General features: G+C 41.6%; 1 protein-coding gene across 1 annotated transcript in view; it reads right to left on the bottom strand.

Annotated features, from left to right (window-relative positions):
* The window catches only part of RNF19A (ring finger protein 19A, RBR E3 ubiquitin protein ligase), a 108039-nt gene that overhangs the window by 22209 nt on the left and 62049 nt on the right, over positions 1-23781 (bottom strand). Inside the window, 4 exon segments of the mRNA XM_032801541.2 lie at positions 1131-1293; positions 2080-2224; positions 4202-4410; positions 12203-12968. Of these exon segments, the coding sequence (XP_032657432.1) occupies positions 1131-1293; positions 2080-2224; positions 4202-4410; positions 12203-12798 (1113 nt within the window). The 5' untranslated portion in view covers positions 12799-12968.

Below are 23781 nucleotides of genomic sequence, written 5' to 3' on the forward strand. Positions count from 1 at the left end.
ATAGCCATTGTTCTTCTCTTATGCAAGTGGGCTAAAACACGAGGGAATAGTGTGGATTATTTTTGAAAGCAACTGCAGTGGAAAGTGACAATTTACTGTAGAGAAAGGACTGAAAAAGGAGGGGCCTGGCAGAGATGAATCTCCACAACTCCAGACAACACAGGAACCTGGGCAGAGGCAAAGGAAAGGAATGACAATTTCTTGGAGAACCAAGAGGTAGACTGGCAGATGCAAGCGTGGACCAGTCAATGGCACCATGAGTTCAAGTTGATAAAACAACATAAAATAACCTGAGGATTTAAGAAGTTCAGGATAGCGTAACTCAAGTGAAAGATCTGGCATCTTAACACTTCCATAAACAGCATTTCAAAGGTCTTTGGATAACTTACTTTGTGACCCTGAATTACAAAACTAGGAAAAGATAGAATAAATACACAAGAATAATTTTATCTGCTATTTGTTATTTGCTTTGCACTAGTAGTCCTAGTAGTAGTCCTTATTGCTAGAGGAAAAATATGAACTACTTATCGGTTAATGCATTAATTCCTTGTTTATTCCCACAACAACAAAAACATTGAGTTTAGCTGTGGGTAGTTGCACTTGGTGATCAGTAAATGTATATAACCTAGTAACTTAATGAATTTGTAAGCCATTAAATAGAAACACAGAAATGTGCAGGCATACGCATATGTATATAGCAGGATTTTCAACTAATATGTCAATGACTTCTTTTTTGCTCAGGATCCAGAGGGAAAAGCTAGGAATTTTTTTTTTTTTAAACCACCTTTTCCTCCGTATTGTCCAGGTCTGAGTAGGATTAGGGAGATTGGAAACTCAGGACTTTTAAAAATCAGGCCACTTATTTAGGTGCCTAAGTAAGGATTTATGGGCCTAATTATAGGAATCAATTTTAAAATATTTTGGGCTGTGTGTCTGCAAATGGAAGAGCCACATTTTGAAAAACATGGCCCCGCACAAATAAAATGAGGATGCTAACCATTTTTCTAGTTATGTCTGAACCTATTTGGGAAGGAATGGTGAACAGAGCCAACTGAAAGTACACCAGTGTACATGTTCAAGAGTGCTGTATTTTAAACCAGAAGCAAGGTAAGCAGCACAGTGCACTTTACCTTACGCCCCACATACACAGGGATTCCAATAATCATAGCGGGAATAGCAATGCCAGCTATTAAAGCAATTCCTACTGGAGCTCCAACAAGCGTTCCCAGTTGCCACAGTATTTTCTTCTTACGGCTCCATGGTTTCTTTCCCCAAAACGTACAACCTGATGGGCTAATAGAAACAAACTGTAAACACACACATACAGTTGCTCAGAAATGAGCCAATGATAAGTTACTTTAAGACATGACAATATCTAATAAAATTCATGTTACACAGATGGTGACTGAGTGTCTAAAAACTACTTCTTTAGACCTTTCAGATGCTCCAATGTCCTTTGAAAGGTACTTTGAGTCATATCACATAACGTCTTGTACTGCTCAGTGCTAACACAAGTTATCACTTTCACATGGAAACGATAACTTCCAGTTATATCAACTTAACACTCAAAATAAATGGTCAGCACTAGAATTGCAGTAAAAGCAGCTATTGTGAACATCTATACCATTTCATTTTGTCACACTAAATACGTGCTGCATCCATCTTTCTGAGCTTGAAACTAAGTGAGAGAAGATTTGATTTTTATTTTCTGAAATAAGATGAACAAAGTGACTATCTTAAGTACCTACATGACAAAAAAAAAATTATTCCATTTCTCATACCTAAACACTAGAGGCTTAATTCTCTATTCTGTTGAGACACAAGATGGCCTTTGGTTGACCGGACAACCTGGCCCTAGATATTTTAGCACAGAACATTTATTCATGCAAGCAGAACTTATCAGTCTGCACTAGTATAACATTCCAGTCACTCCTGAAGTTAAACAAGAAGTCAAAACAGGGGAAAAGTAAAGTAATGTAAAAATCAGGAAACAGGATGTAGGTAAAATGCTGAATGTATAAAATGAGAAAATATTTGTCTCAGATAATCTATAGCTATAACTATTTTTCCTAAACATACCTTAAATAATGCAAATCCGAGATCTCCTTCATGCATAGCCAACAGAATTCACAACCACACACAGCACAAGTCATGTGGTTGCAGCTTCCATCATTCATTTTTATTATGTAAGCAGCACAACGTGGGCATGGCTTTATATCATCAGCTGTTTAAAATGAAACATGAAGATCATACTTTTTCTATGAAAAAGTGAAATTTATCTAAACGCAGACAAGAAATAGTTATGATATTTGACTGATCACAGTAGTTCTGACGCAGATATATCTAAATCTTTGTTATAAATATGCTTTACTAAATCCTTAATTGCAGGTGGCTTTTGGCCATGATCATTACAAACCATCAGTAAAGTAGAATTAATCACAACAAATTAAAATATAGAAAAATATATCACATTTAGATAGATCAATAGCTTCACACACACAAAAAGATTTTCAAAGTCAATAAAATGTAAGTTAGATATTAAACAGGCACATGAATAAACATGAATGATGACAGGCAGTCTTTGCATATAATTTGCATTTCATACAACCCTTATTTCTTCTTCATACTTAATATGCATTTCACCTTAAATATTCCATATCTTTTGTTCTCTTTTTCACTCCTCTGCTCTTGACTCCACTCCATGGCCTCCCCTTAATGCTCTTGCTCCCCAAAGCAGATCATTTATATTTGTTACACAAACAGACAAATCAGAATCTGTCTAATGCTCCTAATTGTGCTTAATACTGAAAATATCACTAAGGGTTTATTTCTGTCACTGACAAGTGTAAAAATGAAAGTTCCCCAAAGGGTAACCTTAGTGACAGGAAAGACAGAGTATTGTCAGTATGCCATATCTTTTCTGTTGCGATTTCTGGATTATTTCCCAGACTGTTACGCTGATTCAGAATTACAGGACAAACAATTCACTCACCATGACAACATAAATCACCCCTGTGTAGCAATATTAGTTATGTAAAGCATGCCCCATTGGTTAGCTGGTCCGAAATAACTGCCCATGCAGAAGAAAGGTGTAGTACAGTAGGCTTTTGATGGAGAAAATGGGGCAGTGGAAAACTCCTGCAGATTCCCTCTGCTGGAGACATGCCTAGCAAGAGAGAGTCTGGAGTAGGTGTCGAGTCAGCAGAACCAGCTCCTACACCCACAGACCATGGTGCACAGGAAGCGGGAGTGATGAGAGTATGGTGCATGGTGTCAATTCCCAACTGGCATGTAATCTCTAGGGGACCAGATGCAAACTGTACAAGTTAGAGCTGCTCCTAGGCTAGGATTAGGTCAGAGAATCAGTGAGACATAACAGGACACAGAACACAATCTTTCCCCTCATATGTCTAATTAGTCTAGTCAGAGAGAAGAGTCAGTTGGGGAGAGAGAAACGAGCCAAGAGAGTTTCGTTTGACAAAGCTTATGTCAGACAAAACAGGCAACTCTTGGCGATACCACAACATTGCTCCACTGATTATTCAAACCTTCCTTTTACTCAGTAACAGTTGCAATAGACTTAATTTTCACATATCTGAGTTATTTAATTTCTGGCTGGCCAACGTAGAAGCACTTTACTGACGAGCAGAAATTACCCTGATATATCCCTCACGTGGAGTAACAGTTTATGCATTCTTATACAGGTGTGGGTATCGGTAAAGCAATTTTGCTTTTTCAGATCTATTTATACCAGTATTATAAACCGTGTCAAAATTCCACCCACAGGGAAAAAAATGTGTTTCAGCTGTGGAAGCTATACAATTGGGAAGAGAGTGGTTCCAGTCAACCAGCAGTACTTCAAGAATGCTTGACTTCAAGTTCACTGCATTTTTAAACTATAAAACCACTCAAGATGTAAAAATCCTAAAAAGGTTTGTAACAATTGAAGCCATCAGAGCTACACCCTCATGATTTTGCCACTACTGAAAACCAAAAATTTCCCATATTAGAAAAAACTCAGCACTTTTTTTTTCCATTTAATCTAAAGTTGTATTAATGTTTTATGGTTCTGAAACTGGTACAAAAAAAGAAAGAATCAGGGTTAGAGCTAATTAAGTCATCACATATTTCTTTCTTTGGTAATATTAATCATGTAATTGTACTAGTAAGACATTCTACAGAGACACATGATCATAAATACCTGCTGCTCCAGACTCCTGGCTATAACTAATAGATGAAGAACGAATTGTTCTCAGGCGCAGACTATGGGCTCTTTCCTGGCGAGCAGCATCACAGGTCTGGTTTGGATGCCAAATCTGTTTACAGTGGTAGCAGAACTCAGTACCACAGCCTTCACGACCACAGGTAAGTTTGGGACAGCTGGCACAGCCAAAAGCAATCACAGCATATCTTAAATGATCAAAAGGGGGTGGGAGAAAGATTTTTGTTAATATGAAAATAATATCTATAGACAAGCTAGTAGGGCAACAGCAGAAGCAGCTTAAGCATGTACCGTTGTACTTGGGAAGAATGGGGCCCCTAGCTAAGATCACCCCACCCACCTCCTCAGATCCAAAACTGTGCAGAGCAGACACCTCCAGGGGCACAAGGACAGATACAGAGTTTGGGGGGAAACTGCAGGGAGGAGCTAGCCAGAAACTAAAGCTGGCAGAACTCTTGTAGGAGCAGTTTAAGCAGGGACAGATAAGCACTGAAATTATTTTTCTACAGCTTTGCATGGACTCTTTCAGCTCTGCCCCCAAAAAACAATCATAGCGCTAACATTATGTTTGCCACTATCACACTAAGCACTTTGCTTGTAGGTTAGAGCTTCTTCCCCTACCCTTTGTATTATCTATTGACAGTGTAAGCTTTTTGGGGCAGGAACTGTCTACTATTCTATTTATACAGTGCCTATCAGAACTGGTCCCCAATCTCAGTTGGTCCTTAAGCACTAAAATAAACAAATATGTTTTATAATAATACAGGGATTCAGTATGGCATAGTCCCCTGCAACAAACACTTCTTGGGGGAAAAGTAAAGTCAATACTCCAGCATGTCTGACACACTGATGAAACACCTACAAACAAGAAATGATAAATTGCCTTTTCAGATATCTATTAAGTTAACTTGGTTTTAGAAATTTAACTTTTCTTTTAGGGGCAAATGTGTGCTGGGGTTAGGAATTAGAGGGCAAAGCCCAGATTTTTAAAGGTATCTAGGCCAGGGGTCAGCAACCTTTCAGAACTGGCGTGCCGAGTCTTCATTTATACACTCTAATTTAAGGTTTCACGTGCCAGTAATACATTTTAACGTTTTTAGAAGGTCTCTTTCTATAAGCCTGTAATATATAACTAAACTATTCTTTTATATAAAGTAAAAAGGTTTTTAAAATGTTTAAGAAGCATCATTTAAAATTAAATTAAAATGCAGAGCCCTCTGGACTGGTGGCCAGGACCCGGGCAGTGTGAATGCCACTGCCATAGGTTGCCTACCCTTGCCTCAGTGCATAGGTATTATGATAGTTTTTAATTACTCAGTCACATACTATTTTTCCACAAGACTCATCTTACTCAGTGCACAGAATGGATGGTGCTCACTTAATGAGCAGCTATTCAATATTTTGTGTTACCCTCATAGTTCAATGTGTGGACCTGGCCTTAATTTATTGCATAGTGTTCAAACCCTGCTATGAAAGACAGAATTAAGTTCCTCCTGAGCTTTTTTGTGATGCCTATTACTATAGCGTGAGTTCTTCACAAACACCAATCAATTTATCTTCACAACACGCAATAGGGGAAGGGACGGTATTATCCCCATTTTACAGATGGGGAACAGAGGCAAAGTGATTAAGGTCAAGGAATCCACTAAATTTGGATGCCAAATTTGAGACTCTCAGGGCCTGAATTTTCAGAGTATTTAGCATTAAATAGTATTTAATATGCTCAAAGCACAGCTCCCACTGATTTTAACTTTAGCTTTGAGTGCTCAGCACTTCTGCAAATCAGGCCCCTGGGTATCAAGTTGGGCACCAAAAAATGAGGAACATACCATTAGTGACCACCTATAAAAAAGGATGGTTTAAGTCATTTGCCCAGCATCCCATAGAAAGTTTGGCAGTGGCAGAGATTCAGCTAAAACCCCTCACTTCATTCACTATACATCTTCCAACTTTTGCAACAAATGAGGCAGGAGTCCAGCAGACAATACACTATTACACAACCCTGATTCATCCCCAGAGCAGGTCCATCCTGCACTCAATAAGGCACACCGAACATGGAAAAAATAGTCTTTAATGGGAGAGGGATAGCTTAGTGGTTTGAGCATTGGTCTCCTAAACCCAGGTTTGAGAGTTCAATCCTTGAGGGAGCCATTTAAGGATCTGGACAAAAATCTGTCTGGGGATTGGTCCTGCTTTGAGCAGGAAGTTGGACTAGATAACCTCCTGAGGTCCCTTCTAACCCTGATATTCTATATGATCACTTACTATCACAACCCATCAATACTGGCATTTCCAAAAGCTTTTTAGTGCTTTACACTGCAATCTTAATGATGTTATTTTAACAGTTTATTGTGCAAAATGTCCTAAGTTTTTTTTAAAAAAAGCAAACTGAAAAAACAAATTCCATCATCTAGCATTATATTGCCACCCACATGACCCATCAGCAAGATTGGATCCACTGCCTAGATCTCTGTCACTTGAGCTGAGTAACTGATAGCAATAATAGGCTGTCGTTCTGCATGTGGACCAGCACTAGAGGGGGAGGAGACACAGTTGGCTTCACAGATATTTGCTGACATCAGAAAAATGCTGAGATTCAGAAATCTTTACACTCCCATTCAGAGCCTGAAATGGGACTACTCTTCTAGTGGGCAGACAACTCCTCTGCCCTTACCCACCAGCTTGAGCCCTTCTGCCTTGTTCCAACCCTCTCTTACACCTCCCATCCACCATGGCTCCTTATTTCAGTCCTGTTCTCCTTCTCTAGTCGATCTCAATCTCCACTCCTCAAGCTTTTCATCTCTATCCCTTTGTCCAACCAGTTCCACTCTTCCATTCTGGATTTGCTGTATAAATCCGTGTCCCCCTCACGGCTAGTCTATCCTCTTCCTTACCTCCGGCCCCCGCTTCACCCACCCTTCAACCCCTTCTCAAGTCTTCGTTGGATCTGTCACTCTTGTCCTCCCTCCCCTGCATTGGCCCCCAGGCCTAGTCTCCCTTTTAGTTCCCGCATCCAATCTCAGTCTTCTGCCCACATCCTCTGCTTGGTTCATAGATTCCAAAGCCAGAAGGGACCTCTGACCATCTAGTTTGACCTCCTGGATAACACAGGCCATAGGACTTTCTTGATCAGTTCCTTGTCCCAATCCCCCCACTTCTTGCCTTCTTGTCCCAGTCTCTGCTCAGACAATTCCACTCTCTCCCTGTATCCCATCTCATTGTCAGAACTGCCTTCTGTTCCCTCTCACACACTCATTCCTACTATTAGTCTCCTTCTCCAGCCAGTTCCAGTCTTGCCCCTTCTGCCAGCACCTCATCCAATCTGTGCTGCACTCCAGCCAACTAGTCCCCAAGTCCCCACCCAATTTTCCTCACTGGCTTTCCAATCCCAGTTTTCCTGATTCCCAGTCTCCTTGTCCAATCAGTTCCACCCTCCTCTCACCTGCCAGCTCGTTGTCCCAGCCTCTCCACCCAGTCAGTCCCAATATCTCTCCCTACCCCCAGTCTCAGTCTAACCAGACTCCTTTTCCAAATCTACTCTTTACTGCTACACTGGTCCACCTTGTTTTTCCTCTGCATTTCAATGGGATTGCTTATGCCTCCTGCTGCCTGGGGGCCAGCAAAGTGAAGGAGGTCCAGCACTGAGACAACAGGAAAGACAGGTCCAGTCAGAGGCGGCTCCAGGCACCAGCACACCAAGCACGTGCTTGGGGTAGCAAGCCACTGGAGGTGCTCTGCCGGTAGCCGCGAGGTCCGCCGAAGCCGCGGGACCAGTGGACCCTCCACAGGCAAGCTGCCGAAGGCAGCTGCCTGCCGTGCCTGGGGCGGCAAAATACCTAGAGCCACCCCTGGGTCCAGTGCCTGGACCCCTATCCCTGCCCAGAGCAGCTGGAAGCAACCATTTCAAGGAAGTCTGTTGCCCTGGGCTGGAGCATGTTCAGTTGCTGTTTGAGGGTGGCACAAGTTGAGAGATGCTGGACCATGTAAAGATGCAATCTTTGGAGATTTTAGCAGTTAAACTCTAGACTGTCTCTACAGAGCATGTGTAAAATACAATTTTTAAAAAGGATGATTTGGCCAAAATTTGGGAGAGTTTCACTTAGATAGCAAAAGGCACATCTTTAACACAAAAGATCACCTTGCCCTCCTTCTGTCAGATATCAAGTTCCTGCTCCCAAGCATGGGGGGTACTAAGAGATTTTGAAAGAAAAGGTCACCAGACTTTCTCAGAAATAGCTGAACTGTTTTGGTTGATATTTTCTAAAAATATTCTACCAGAAGCAGACATCCAGCATGGAAAATTCTATCCCAAATGGTAGAAGTTTGATAAAGTTAAAAACCACTGAAAACAGGGTCTTACAATGAAAATTGTCAGACAAACCTAACAGATAGGGCTAGTAGCACCACCTATAAAACACACAAACTTAAGCAGGCTCAAAAGTTACTGTATTCTTATTAAAAAAAACTATTATAAAAACATATGAACACACTTAGCAGTACAAAAATGTACATGCCAAAGTACTGTAAATTTTTATGACTAGTTATGAAGTTATGTTTCTTGTTTATACATCAGTATAAACAAAATTATGATGAGATTGTGTGAACATCTTAAATGTGTGTGTTTTTAAATGGCACTTCTCAGTTAAAAAAAAAAGCATAAATTTTATAAAACCCGCTGTTGATACAAATTTAAAGTGACAGAATTAATTAGGAACTCCAAATGGAAAATACCTCGATTAAATTTGCAAAGCAAGTATGTTCTTCTAAAATATACTTAAATTCCAAAATTCATTTGGTTTGTTAAAAGAGGGTTTATACAGAATGTGAAAAAGTTTTCATAACACTAAAAAATATGAAAATAATTTGTTTGGATGTACATGTTCCCCTACAACTGTAACATCATGGTAGTGCAGGAGAACAAAAATGTGAAGTACAGAATATAAAGTTATAGGTATCAGATTTAACAATTTTTTGTTTTAAGTTGCTAAGCTTTTACGATGCAAGCAAATTTTAAATCAATGATTGTACTTTAATTGAAAAAAAAAAGAAAAAAAAGAAAAAAAAGTTAAGATACAAGCACAGCCCTAGCTTGCAGGAGTGACTGAGACACTATCACAAAACTGGACAATCCAAAGGGGAGGGAATGAAGGAGATGAAACAAAAAAGCAAGATACTTTTAAAAGAAACTTGCCCTATCCTAAGAATTTTTTGTAAAGCTTCCAACTAGTTGGAGCTCCAATATAAATAAGGCTCCTATAGCTAGAGCCATTTTTACCACTGCGTCCATAAAATCTGCTTTTCAATAGATTTAAGCCAACGATGGATAAGAGCTGATGAAGACTTGCCTACATTAGGATTCTGATTTTACAAACACTTATACATGTGCTTAGCTTTAAGCACATGAGACTTCCCATTCAAGTCAATGGTACTACCCACACGCTTACATTTAAGCATGCACATAAATATTTGCAGGATCAGGGCCTAGAATTCCTACCAGAGGCATTTTTTGGCAACATTTTTAGTATAAATTCACCCACTGTATGTACTATTTTACTCACTTCATAATCTTACAGTTTGTAACCCTTATCCTTCCTTGCTCCTCCCTGTATCCTACTTCCCCTCTCCCCCTCTTGTTTATACGCCCAGAATGTTGTGCCATTTAGACTTTAAATTATGACACTTTGGGTCAACAAAAAGGTCTTTGCTCTGTGAGATACCTACAGCATTTTACAGGTGCTCAATAAACAAATTTTGTGAATTAGCAAATCAATCAAGGATACATCATCACAGAATGTACTAAGATCATTTGATAAGAAAAGCCCTGCTGAACTTTATTTATTTATAATAATGTTCCACAGTTCACAAGCACATATGCTGCAGTACTGTTAGTTCAACACTCTCACTACAGTTCTGTTTCTGCTCTTAAATCTTTGCTTAAAAGCCTGACAAAACTGTGTACAAATTATTGGTATGGAATTAGTGCAAATGCAAATTAGCGAAGTTCTACAATACTTCATTCTAGTGAGGAAACAGCAATCTGAAAATTCAGAAAGAGAAGTACTTCTTCATACATAAACTATTAAATACTTTCTGTCCTTATACCACTGTATCCAAAAGCAGACTTCTTGACTTTGGCCTCAAGGCTCTGTACAAATCTGCTCCTCCCTTCTTCTATTTAACTTATCACATCACCCACACTGCCTCCATTCTATCAACTATCCCATGTTTTGTCCACCCATTTGTCAGCGTCTTCCATGCACGGAATTTGTTCTCTCTAGAATGACCTGTAAGGCCATTACCCTGTTCTCCTTCAAATCCCTTTTCGAGGCTCAATTTTATCAGGAGACCTACAGGAAATCACCTAACCAATGGTGGCCTGGCTGAGCATCAGTTGAGGATAGCTTTCTTGTTTTGTTTTTTAAATAACACTATTTGGAACCATGTGAAAACATATAACTGCATGATCCTATTTTCATTACCCTCTGCCAGCTTTCCTCCCTTTTTAGGGGCAGAGCGCTGGGATGCTGGAGGAAGCGAGTGCTCTAGCTGCACTGCGAGCTCTGCGGTGGGGCCGGGGACGAAGGATTTGGGGTGTAGGAGTGGTGAGAGTCTGGAGTGGGACCAGGGATGAAGGGTTTGGGGTGTGGGAGGAGGCTCACGGCTGGGGCAGGGAGTTGCAGGGTGAGGGCTCCGACTACGGATGCAGGCTCTGGGGTGATGCCAGGGATGAAGGGGTGCGGGATCTGGTGTGGGGCTGAGGATGAGGGATTTGGGGTGCAGGAGAGGGCTCCTGGCTGGGGCCGAGGGCTCTGGACTGCGGGACGGGGTGTGGGCTCTGGTAGGGGGTTCCAAGCTGGGACTGGGGGTTGTGGCACAGGAGGGCGTGAGGGATGCAGGGTCCAGGTGGTGCTTTTCTCAGGCAGCTCCCAGAAGTAGCCAGTATGTCTCTGCAGCCCCTAGGCGCAGGGGCGTCCAGGGGGCTATACGTGCTATCCTTGAACGCAGGTTCTCAGCCATTGGGCATTACGGAGCTGGCGCTCGGTGTGAGGGCAGCGCACAGAGCCTCTCTGGCCAGTACTGTGCCTAGGGGCCGTAGGGACATGCTGGCTGCTTCAGGGAGCTACACAGATGCAGGGAACTTCCCTTAGCCCCTCTGCCCAAACTTTTAACAGTCCAGTCAGTGGTGCTGACCAGAGCTGTGAGGGTCCCTTTTTGAGCAGGTGTTCCGCTTGAAAACCGGATGCCTGGAAGCGCTAACAGCAGGTGTGTCTCACAACCAACAGCAAGATGACTTGTCTGCAGGTGAAGAGAATTAAAATCAAATAGACTTTTCAAGCATAATTTCGGAGGGGGGGGGGGTGGCATTAGATAGAGATAATGCTTTTTAGCTGATTTTTAACTCAGTACATTAATTTGTTGGAAGTACTTAGTGTAACTTGTAAAAAAAATAAAATACTAAAACCATTTGATCTCATTACCACAACAAATGAATTATCAGTTTTACACTGTTACCCTTCTCCACAATATCTGGAGTGTCTTTGGCAGGGTTTTCGGTTTACTTTTTAAGGGAATTCTGCTTCCTCCTAGCTACTGGCACTTGAAGTGCCAGTGCTTTAAGGTGCAACAGTTCATCCTTCCTTTTAAATAGCCTTACACTTAGTACTTAGAGTTCCATACATCTACCTTACCCATTTTGTCACCTGATTTGCTTTATATACACCTTATTCACAAACTAGAACAATTTGTTACCAAAATTTTCTTAGAGGATAAGAGTTTGTCAACAATGTGGAAATGATTACAACATTAGAATTACTCTAATTTACTTGTTACAAATTCAAACAATGTAGAGAGAGATGATGGGGGAGATTTGGTGACAGTGATTTTACTAGATAGAGGAGTTCAAAATGCCCCACCAGATCAGATGGGAAAAGGGAAAAAAAACAAAACAAAAACAAAAACAAAACAAAAATGCACTCTTACCCACAGTCTGGAGCTGGGCACCATCTACAATCCGGGTCTGCAACTAGCCACCGTCTAAGCATAAATTCTTCATATTTTTCCATCAAGATGTCATCATTTAATATCAAACGAATATCATGGGGATTAAACCGTTCAGAGCATTCTGGGCAGCTGATATTAACTCTGCTCTCAGAGATTTCTATCCGGAGATACTGACGTAAGCAATCCACACAAGACCTATGGTGACAAGTCATTATTTCTGGGAACCTGTCCTTAGAGTGCCGCAAAAGGCACAAGGGACACTCCATGAAGTCTCCACTCGGTTTGCTGCTAGAGGTGCCTCCGCTGTCTGAAGAGGTATACGTGGAGAAAATGGAGTTCTTGTCTGTACACATTTCCGAATGTATACTTTCAATACTTGCAATTCCATCCACTCCTCCATTTAAATCCCTAGATTTGCGTTTTGTGTCCTTTTTCCTCCGAAAGATAGAGGCCAATGAAATTCTTCTTTTCTTTGGTGCCTTTTTAACTGAAGGCAAACTCACCGAGGAGGCAGAAGATTGCAGGTCCCGATCAGAACCCATTTGCCGATGCAAACTCATTTCTAGAACGTTCATAAGAAGTGTATTAAAGCTAACATGTAACCCTAATCATTTTTAAGGCTCAATTCAATATGAGAGGACATATGTTACATCATGTTGTCAGGTAATCACCACTGGACAGACAGTCTTCATGCAGAAACTTCTTCACACACATTTATTTCCTGCCAACTCTTCACAGAAATTACCTGAATTGGGAGGGGGTGGGGGAAGGAGCAGGGAAAGCGGGGAACAGAAAAAAAAGACAGGTTAGACTCATATTCATTCAGTCCCTTTGCTAGTTCTAGAAGATCACAGTACCTGTGCACCTTATTATTCCTATACATACTACAGCTAACTCTTCCTCCTCTCCCACCACAGAGCCTTACCTATCTGTTTGTTTCATTAACCTGCTGCACCTTTGTCATTTACCAAGTTTGTAAATTCTTGTCTTTTTATTACACTGTGCTGTGAATAAAACAATTGGGCAACAGCTCCTGTAGGTACCACTGTAATACGAGTAATGATAAAAGAATGATGGAAAACAAAATATAAGCAGCTCTTCCAAACAGAAGTATAGCATAATTAGTGCATTTATAGTGTTTAACTTATTAAGGCTACAATACTTAGTAGTTTGGGGATCGGGAGGTGGGGAGAAACACATAATAGAATTATTATAGCTAGCTAAACAAAATAAAATAAATTAAAACAAAAACAAAAACTTGTTCTATATGAATATCCTTACACTCACAGTCTGTGGGCTTCTAGAAACAGGGCATGAGGGGAACAAACATGGGCTTTCCATGCTGAAATCCAGGCAGGACGTAATAGAGATTGGAGCTGTACTTCCTTCAGGTTTCCTTCTGTAGTTGCTACTAAGCAGCCAGGAGACCCAGCCATGGCAGCATGGTTCTTTTACCGAATCTTGCTTCCAGGCAAAAGGGGAACCAGCAGAGTAGCAGCTACCCCTACAAGACAACATGGGTCTCCCTTCCACCCAGTCTCATGGATCCATGAAGGAGCATGGCACCCAAAATCCACAACCACCATTTTCCACTGTCTTCTAGCAAAGGAGCCAGTTATAGAAAAATGCAGTAAGGGCACCTCCATTACTCATTGTTTCCACAGGTTTTTCCATACGGAGGCTATCTGGCTCTCAGACAACATGACACCTGATAATACAACTTTTGGTAATGAGGGGAAAATGGGAGGTGTTTCCTGGAAGATGTCAATGTTGTATAATTGAATGTACTGGCTTGCTCCAGTGTACTACCACTTTGCTGGCCTTCATATTTTGTTTCTCAATGTTTCAAATTTTACATGTACGTGTACGTGTGTGTGTGTGTGTTGCAATTGGTTTTTAATGTGTCATACTGAAGTTAACTGCTAGAAACAAAAAGGAAGGACGAGGAGGGATTTGTAGGGTGTACATAATGTGATATATTATAAATTCTATTTTTTTAATACATTTTGGAAGATGGAAGACTAAGGAATCTGTTACGTGTTGGCATATTGAGCAGGAAACCTTGAGCCAACGGCATATAACATAATTTGTATCCTAGATATAGGACCTGCCACTGGTTGAACAGTGACTAAGTGCATGTCTAGAGACCCTTCCCACAACAGCCAGATCAGCAACACCTAGAACACAAGGTCAAGCAGGAGACGTTTCAGCTAGCTGCAGAAACATCAACTCACTGACCTCTCTGAAAGGAAGATCTGATTCCATGTATGTGCAACAAGAAACAGTAAATCAAGATATAAATATGGTAATATCATCGCTAGGCTAGTGCACATATTTGAAGGTCATTCTCATCTTTGTTAGAACCAAAAATCCACACCCTAAAAACAACCACCTCTCCTTAAATAGCTGTAAATCTGCAGTCAAGAGGATAATTAAAACACAGCCACTAACACAGCATGTAGTGATTACTGTGAGGAGAATCTAATGTCTCACTTCCCACCACATTTTACATTTTTAGTATTTATACATATTTTCTATTTCCACTTTATTGACCTTTCAGTTTTGTAAGCCAATACCTGATGATTTCATCATGTGATTGCTGGGTTGTGAAAATACTCCAGAGTCATGAAATTATAGCTGGTTTCACTAACACCGAGAACCGCGGTTAGGCGCTTTTAAGTGTATTTCTTTCAAAGTTGGTATATTTCAAGTCCTGCATTTTACGGGATTGAAATATAATGTTCATATGCATCATGCATAATTTGTGCAAATGAATTCTGCATTGACTCAATATACATAAACAATATATACTAAATGGAACAAAGTATTTAAGTTACTGTATTATGCTCTGATAAACTGATTCACCAAGAACAGATTACTGAGATCTTACAGTAAATTCATCATTCCTCTGCCGCAACAGCATTATTAGCATTTATATGTCGGATGCAAGTCTAGAAAATCTAGGAGAGTTATTTCCATAGCAACTTTGCTGCCAGAATGTGTAAGGGAAGGCCTACTTTTAAAAACCTGCAGCTTCATACTATTATTTGCATTTACAGACTCATAGACTTTAAGGTTAGAAGGGACCATTATGATCATCTAGTCTGACCTCCTGCACAATGCAGACCATACAATCTCACCCATCCACTTCTATAACAAACCCCTAAACAGTCCAATCACACTCAAACCAATGCAAATAACGTGAACTAAGTGACCTTTTCCTCTCTCACAAACTGGAGAAAGCTGCAAGGCCTTGGGAATGAGGAATTTTGCAAGCAAAATCCATTCAGTACTGTTAAAACATTATTTCTCCCCCACACACACCCTCTTTTTAACTGATGAGATGCTTAGGGCTGTTAGGTGCCCGGTTTTCAACTGGGAAGTCCGGTTGAAAAAGGGACCTTACAGTGTCAAGTCAGATGTTCTGACTGGACACCAACAGTCTGGTTACCATGAGGTGGAAGGACATGACGGGTCATTAACCTGTGCCACCTCCTGCTCAGCCAGGGCCACTTCCTACCCGCTGGAAGGCTCCTTGTCAGACAGCATCAGCTCCTGTCCCAGTCCCTGAGCAGAGGGAGCTCAGCTGGGGGCAGGAAAGGGAGGAAATGGAGATGATCCAGTGAGCGACAAGGGAGGGGAGAGAGGAGTGAGGGACAGGGGCGGGGTCTAAGGGGCCCAGTTACCAGCAATTAGAAAGGTGGTAACCCCAGGGATGACTTATGCTGTAGACCGTATCTGAAGTAAAATATTTAAAATGCTATAATAAGTAAATTAAAAACGAGCTTCTATTTCAGAGCATCATGCATATTAGTACTAAATTCAAAGCTGAAATTCAAAAAAGCTATACTGTTTCTGGTTGAATTATGACTGTTCTCTTGTATTGTGCCTCGCGTCACAGAGGTTAAAATTACTATTACATCTATAATAAGTTTTTACCTCACTAACCTAGTCTTGCTAATATCCTGGGAACAACATGGCTACAACACTGCATATTACATATATTGACATTTATGATTTGACATGATTGAAGCAAAAAAAAAAAAAAAAAAATCAGTGAAGATCCAAAATACCGTATCTCTTGAAGCAAATGAAGGTTGATTTGTCAGAGACATTGCTGTTAAGTAATTGTGTACTAAATCCATAAACTAAGTGAGAACACAATGCTTGTAGAATTCTCCTACCTCTTATAAAACAAATTTACAGAGCTTCAATAACTAATATTTTTCCACTTTATAAAGGAAAATGAGGCTTCATGTCAACATGCTGTATCATTCCTGTTTTATGGTACATGGAATATAATTATTGCATTATACACCAACCAATTCTTTGCTACTCATTTTTATCAAATTCTGCATTCCAAAAAATAAAATTGAAAATTAGAGTACTAAATTCAGTTCACTTAAATTCCTCAGAAATAGAATTCCATCACCAGTGCCAAAAAAGTCAATGCAAAGTAAACTGATGGAATGTCTTTAAAACTGGTGATAAATTGACAAAAATTAACAGCTATGCCATTTTTCAAACAGTATAAAAACAAAATGACACTAGTTCTAGGTGGAGGTCTAAACCTGACTACAAACTCACAAGTCTGTAGGAAGTAATCCAGCATTAAATAATACATGTATGTTTCTAAATTGGACAAATTCTGGCAGAGCCGCACGGAATAAATATATTAACACAATGTATATTTTACCTAGGGACCAAAATTTTAAAAGGCAGCTCTTTGACCTAAAGAGCAAAATTCTGGGGTTACTCATCTGGCTTTGCAAGTCAATAAATATGAAACCAAAACAACACTTTCAGAAAATTTTATTTACTTTAGTTTTCTTGGTTAAAAAACAATTCCAACTATTACGCGAGGAAATGGATTTGCTAAAATACAAGCATGCAAGGATGTATAATGGTTCTGTACCAATGATTAACGCTGTGCCAGCAGAGCCGATGCAGGAGGTTGTGCAGTTCGGGAACCTGGACCAGCAAATCCAGTGAATGATGAGATTTCTTCCCACTCTTGTGACCCTTGGAATGCACCCCTGCTTCTTGGCCAGAATTCTTGGACAATGCAGCCTCTTTCCTGGATCTGGAGGAACACTTACTACCATGCTTACGCACATGCTTCTGGGTTTCATGGCTAGGCCCCAGTGTGGTATCCATAGTTAAGGCTGTTTTTGTCATGGATATTTTTAGTAAAACTCATGGACAGGTCATGGACAATAATGAAAAATTCAAGGAAGCCTGTGACCTGTCCTTGACTTTTACTAAAAATATCCATGACAAAATGGGTAGCCTGGGCGGCTGGAGGGGGAGGGGCTGGGAACTCTAGGTTCCCCCTCCACTGGCGGCTCCAAGGTTCGGGGGTCCCCCCTACCTCCCGCTTTGCTGGGAGTGGCAGGGGTCCCTCTTGCCACCTGTGGCAGCCAGGAGCTCCAGAGAGCCACCCTACCACTCTTGGTGGATGAGAGCAGTGTGGATCTCCCCTGCCGCAGCCCCCCTGCTGTCTGTGGTGGTCCAGAGCGGCAGATCCTCCCTGCTGCCTGCGGCAGCTGAGAACAACAGGGATTCGCCCTGCCGCTGAGTGCTCCCTGCTGCCCACTGGGGTGGGGAGTGGCAAGAATACCCGCTGCTGCCCATGGCAGTCAGGAGCAGTGGGGATTACCCCCACCGCCCACAGTGGGGATCACCCTCTGCCACCCATTGCTGCCAACAGAAGCGGGGATTCCCCCAGGCTGCCTGTGGTGGCCCGAAGTGGCATCAAGGTGCTGTAGGGCTCCCCTTGCCTCCACAGATGGCATGGGACCCTGCAGCTCCCAGCCAGTGCTGGCTGAAGTTACGGAGGTCTTTGGATTCCATAACATCCATGACCTCCGTGACTAAACTGCAGCCTTATCCATAGCGCTGGTACTGACAGATCTGGACTGGGACGCCTGGACTGCTCAGGTTGGTGAACATGATGTACTGCTCAGGATCTGGCTATGGCCCCATACTGACCTCTATGAGGTGTGTCTTAAGAAGTAGGGTCTGGTCTTCCCGGGCACAGGCAGGGAAGGAGAGGCAGATACTGCACCAGGACTTCCCCTAAGCAGTACAGGAAACGTTGGTGCTTGTCATTGAGCTTAAACAAGCAAAGGCAGGATGTGCCGACCTTGAATCCAGGTGTCTTCAGGATAATCCAGTGCCCAGACACAGATGCGGGGGAACTGGATTGGTGGGAAAATACCGAAGCAATGTCCCAAAATCCCTGATCCTAGAAAAATTACTATGAATACTGAAATTATTACTAAAAATCAGTAAAATCTGAACTATGTACGAGAATAAAAAACAGTTTTTCTGGAAAGTGCATCATGAAGGACGAGAGAAAAAGGAAGAAGCTCTGATGTGGATCTTGGGCGGTGTGAAGGAACTGAAGACATGGTCGATCTGCTTTGCCCTTTGTCTTGGGTGAAACCACAAGGCAATGCCAGGGTGCATGTTCAGACACTATTATTTTGAAAGGCTCTGGCTCTGGGCACCTGGCGCATGCACACCTCTCTCAGTGGAATATAATAGGGACCATCTCTCGCAGAAGCAACATTTATTCTTGTTTCTGTTACGGGAACACTGTCAATGTGACATCTGGTGAAAAGAATTTTCACATACTACATTTGCTTGAGTTCCCCAGCTCATTTTTATGGTTTTACAACCATACTTTCCGTTAAAGTTTCTCTCTCTCCTGTTAATGAATTTAAGACCTACACAGAAGACAGGGGAAACAAATGATAGTGCAACTGCCCAAATACTATCAAATGCACAAAATAAACAACCTGACAAAACCAACCTCTTTCTCTAATGTTTCCCTTATAGTAATCTTTGGTGTAAGCAACAGTTATATATACAAAAGTGTTATCTTCAGGCACTAAGTATGAAACAGATCAGTTATAGTCAAAAAAACAACATTTAAGGTGATAAACTTGTTGGCAATAAACTCTTAAAAGTAACCAAGAATATATAAACCTCCCTCCCTCCCTTTCTCTAGAGAGGAAAGAATGTGCATTACAAGATTTTTTTTGCCAATTTCAACAGATATGTGAATCAAGAAATAGCATCTATGGTGATTCATCAACTGCACTTTTTATAAGCGAAGTTTTTCCCGTGTTCTAATAAATGTTCTCTTTCAATCTTGTGTTCTCTTTGCATGGGATATAGCAAACACTCACTCTCAAGCAAGACCAATTCCTAAGAGACTTCGCCTCATTTTTGGAATACAGAAGTTGCCATTTATTTAAAGGCAACCTACAATTATCCTACATCAGATTCAAAATCTGAAAGTCAGTTAACCATGCTCTCTTTGGAAGTAGATGTGGCTTTTATTATTAGTTACAAAGTTTTAAAAAGAAAAGATAACACATGAGTAGCCATGGAGAAGAGAGGGTATAAAGACTAGCTTCATTCTGATAACTTAACTAATCATGGTCAGATCTGCTCAAAATAATACAAGACTTAGTAGAGCCCTGTGTTTTTTGCAAATGTGAAATACAATGAAATAAAATGAAAAACAAAAAACTAAAAGCTCAACTTGCAGTGGTAGGTCCTGTCCCATGGGGATGAGGATTTTTCCCACCCCTGAACAATGTAGTTATTCTAACCTAGTTTCCTAGAGTGGACCAGGTCTAAGTTAATAACACTCCTGCTAATATTTTCCAAGTTACTGTGTGCTTTAAACACTGTTGCCAGCACTGCAGGCAAAGGGGAAGCGGGAGGGAGGAAAAAGGGAGAGAGAGAGAAAAAGGAAGGAAGATGACCCCAAGATAGATATTTCACCCTCACTGCCAGAGGTGCAACTTGATGCCTCACAGTGTTTCAGACTCCCTGGGCTTCCAGCCTGCTCTCAATCCTGTCCCTGCCCAAGCCATGTTTCAGCCAGCTTCAGTTCTGTCCTTGCCCCATTCTGACCCTGCTCCAGCCCTGCTCCTGACTCACTTGAGCCCTGTACTCATCTCTTGATGCCCAGAACCTGAGGCTCACTCCAATCCGACTTTGACCTTCAGCCTGCTTCCTGACTCTGATCCTGGTTTGGCTTCCCTATGGACTCTGACCCTGGTTCTGACCCATGGGCTGCCCTTGGACCAGTCCCAACTCCATATCCAGCTTCAACCACCATTCCAACCACCAAGCCTGACTGCCTAGAACCCAAAGCCTGACAGGGTGCCCACCACCCCAGGACCTGGAGCATTATATGAAATAATTAACAATGGCACACAGATGTCCATAGCAGACTCAACAAGCTGTGATCTTACCTCTCCTAACTTTGCTTTGTGTGGGTGGATAGTTTCTTATTGCAAATACTTTCTAAAACGTCTGTGCAATAACCTGGTTTATTTTCAGTGCATAGTGCAACCAGGATTGGGTTGTATCTCATTTCTTCTGGTAGGGCATTTCAAAGATGAACATTCAGAGAATATCTGACTAAAGTTCTTGAGAGCATCATCCTGGGCACTCACTGTTCCCAAAAAGCATAACAATTTTGCTAGGTCATGGATAGAGAGGCCATTTGTGAGATAGCTTGTCCCAACATACTTGGCACCTGAAAGGTCAAGAACAAGGTTTTGGAAGAACAAGGTTAAGGAAGCAAACTTGGAGCCACCAAGAGAGTCAAGAACACTGGTGTGATGTGTTCTCAGCAATTTTTCCTGCTAAGAATGTTACCTGTGATCTCCAACCCAACTGAAGGTGGAAGGGGACATTTTTTGCCACTGTTCCACCTGGGTATCCTGGATTAGCAAAGCCAGCAGAACTCCAAAATTCTCTCCAGTAAGAAAGATGGGATGCTTTTGATGGAGCGAGAGGTCAGCATAAGGTTAAATTATTTTATTTGGTATTCAGTTAACTGTTTGTTCTGATGTGTGGTTTTTCCTTTAAATAGGGCTGTTTTGTTTTTACTTAATAGATCACCGGTGGCAGAATAGCTGTGATTCTAGTTTGTGTGTTATGAGTGGCACATGTAGTTTTATCTCTTCTATTTTTTATATTTAGCCACTACCTACTATGGTGATAGGTTTTACAGAAAATATTTGTGCTAGTAACAAAAAAATAGAATGGAACAATTGATTAAAAGCATATAGTGTGTCCTCTTCTTCCCATTTTGTGGGTCTTGACATTTGGATTCATTAGCTCCTTTAACAAGAAACACTGCAGCACGCTAACAATGTCAACCACTAATGAGCATCTCAAGCTTGGCACTGATCCACAGAGGGTCTATCAATATGTATAAGATACATTTTGCACACACTCTTATGTTGCAAAATTTCCTATTTAAAACAGGACCCTTTTAGAGTTTTCTTGAAACAGTATTACAAAACAATGACATGTAACAAATCACCCTATGGAAAGCACTATGTTTCACTAGTGTTTATAAGTATGTCTTCAGCATAATGCAGGCTAGTACACTTTGCCAAGCAAGTATCAGAGGGGTAGCCATGTTAGTCTGGATCTGTAAAAGCAGCGAAGAGTCCTGTGACACCTTATAGACTAACAGACATTTTGGAGCATGAGCTTTCGTGGGTGAATACCCACTTGTTGGATGAGATCACATGCATCCGACGAGGTGGATATTCACCCATGAAAGCTCATGCTCCAAAACGTCTGTTAGTCTATAAGGTGCCACAGGACTCTTTGGCAAAAGCAGCAAGCAAGAAAGCTAAAAATTCTGAATCAGTTAAAGCATATGGAGGTCAAGCATCTTTAGACAGCACTAAATTTAACAGGCCGTATTACCCTGGTTAGTGGGAGCACATCTGAAAAAAAAGTTACTCATCTCTTATACCTGTTCTTCAAAATGAACTGCATACATCCATTACACTAGGGGAATGTGCATATCTCAGGTACTGATGCCAGAGAGTTTTTCCTAGTAGCAGCTGCAGGGGCAGCTGTGCCTTCACCCTGGCAGCCTTCATGCTCCAAGCTCTGAGTATAAAAGGCAGAGCCACCCTGCCTTTCCTTTCTTTATACCGGTCTCTTAGAAGAAAGACTCCAGTGTGCTGGGAAAGGATGGTGGATTGTAATGGAAACATGTAACGCATCAGGAAGAAGTTACAAAAGGTGAGTAACCTGTTTTTCTTCAAGTGATCGCATATGTCCATTACCCTGGTGACTCCAAGCAGCTTCCAGCAGAGGTGGGGCTAAAAGTCTTATTAGAAGAAGGACTGCAGGAGTGCTTCCCTCACAATCATGTCTTCTCTTGAGGTGGCAGTAATTGCACACTGTCTAGCAAGATTGTGGGCTGAAGACCATATTGCCATTCTACAGATGTCCACAACAGAGATGTTCCCCACAAACGCTATAGAGTTGAGTGTGCTCTTGTTGAACATGCAGAGAGTTTTCAGGAGGTGTGATGGATTTCATCTTGTAGTACATAGTAATACAGCTGGCGATCCATTTGGACAATCATTGCACTGTTACAGGATGCCCTCTCATTTCTTCTATGTAAGAGATGAACAGCTGTGAAGAGACCTGAAAGGGCTTTGGTTCTGTTCAGATAAAATGCTGACAAACATTCGAAGTGTGGAGCTTCTCTTTATCTTTATGAGCATGTGGCTTTGGAAGGAAGACCAGTCAACGAAATTGCTTGTTGTGGTGGATGAAACCAGGGGACATTCACAGATTCTCTAAGTACCAGTGAGGGCCCAGAGTCCACTGATTACTGACAGTGAACAATGGATATAAAAGAAAAAAGAAAAGGGAGACAATGGGCCCAAAATGTGTATAACACCCAACAAATTAACCATAATGGCACATTCACAGAAGGAACGAGCTGAGAGCACACTCCAGCCACTGACCACAAATGGTAAAAAGAAACCAAAGGATGGGTGGGATTGCTCCACTCTTTATACCCTGGCTTGAAGCATGAGGGATGCCAGAGCACAGGCATAGTCACCCCTGCAGGCACCTCTGAGGAAAACTCTCAGGTTCTGGTTCATAGGATGTGCATACACACTTAGTGTAATGGACATATGAAACCACTCAAAGGAGGATTTCTACAGTTTGTTTAAAAGTTTGCAGTTATAAAAAAAGTTTTAAAATCCTGGGAGTACACAAGTCATGACTGAAGCTGGTCAGGAATTTTTCTGACAAAACAGTTTTGTTGGAGAAAGTGCAGATTCATAAAATCCAAAATGTTTCACAGAAGAACTGTTGCCAAACCACAGGTAGCCATCAGAACCCTCTCTGGTTGCTGGACATCACACCTGGCTGGCTTGCTGGATATCCTGAGCTTCCAGGGTTTGTGACTTTGGGGCAGTCCTGCCATGCAGACTATCCCAGGGTCAAGGACCCCAGGGCTTCCAGTTTCTTGGCAGTGGAGCTGAAAGCCTGGAAACTGGAGCTTTAAACAGGGCTCTGCTGCAGGCTTCAGCTTGAACCAGGATTCTCCAGGCTTCCAAGCTCCCTGCCACAGAGACGAAGTGTGGCAGACCTGACTTTGCAGCAGGCAGTCTGAAAACCAAACTATTAAAACTAAAATTTAAGCCTAGGAGCCAGCTGGCCTGGGACTCTGGAAGCTCTGCTTCCTCAGCTCAAAGCAA

Source organism: Chelonoidis abingdonii, chromosome 2 (assembly GCF_003597395.2).
Source record: "Chelonoidis abingdonii isolate Lonesome George chromosome 2, CheloAbing_2.0, whole genome shotgun sequence".
NCBI classification, from domain to species: domain Eukaryota; kingdom Metazoa; phylum Chordata; order Testudines; family Testudinidae; genus Chelonoidis; species Chelonoidis abingdonii.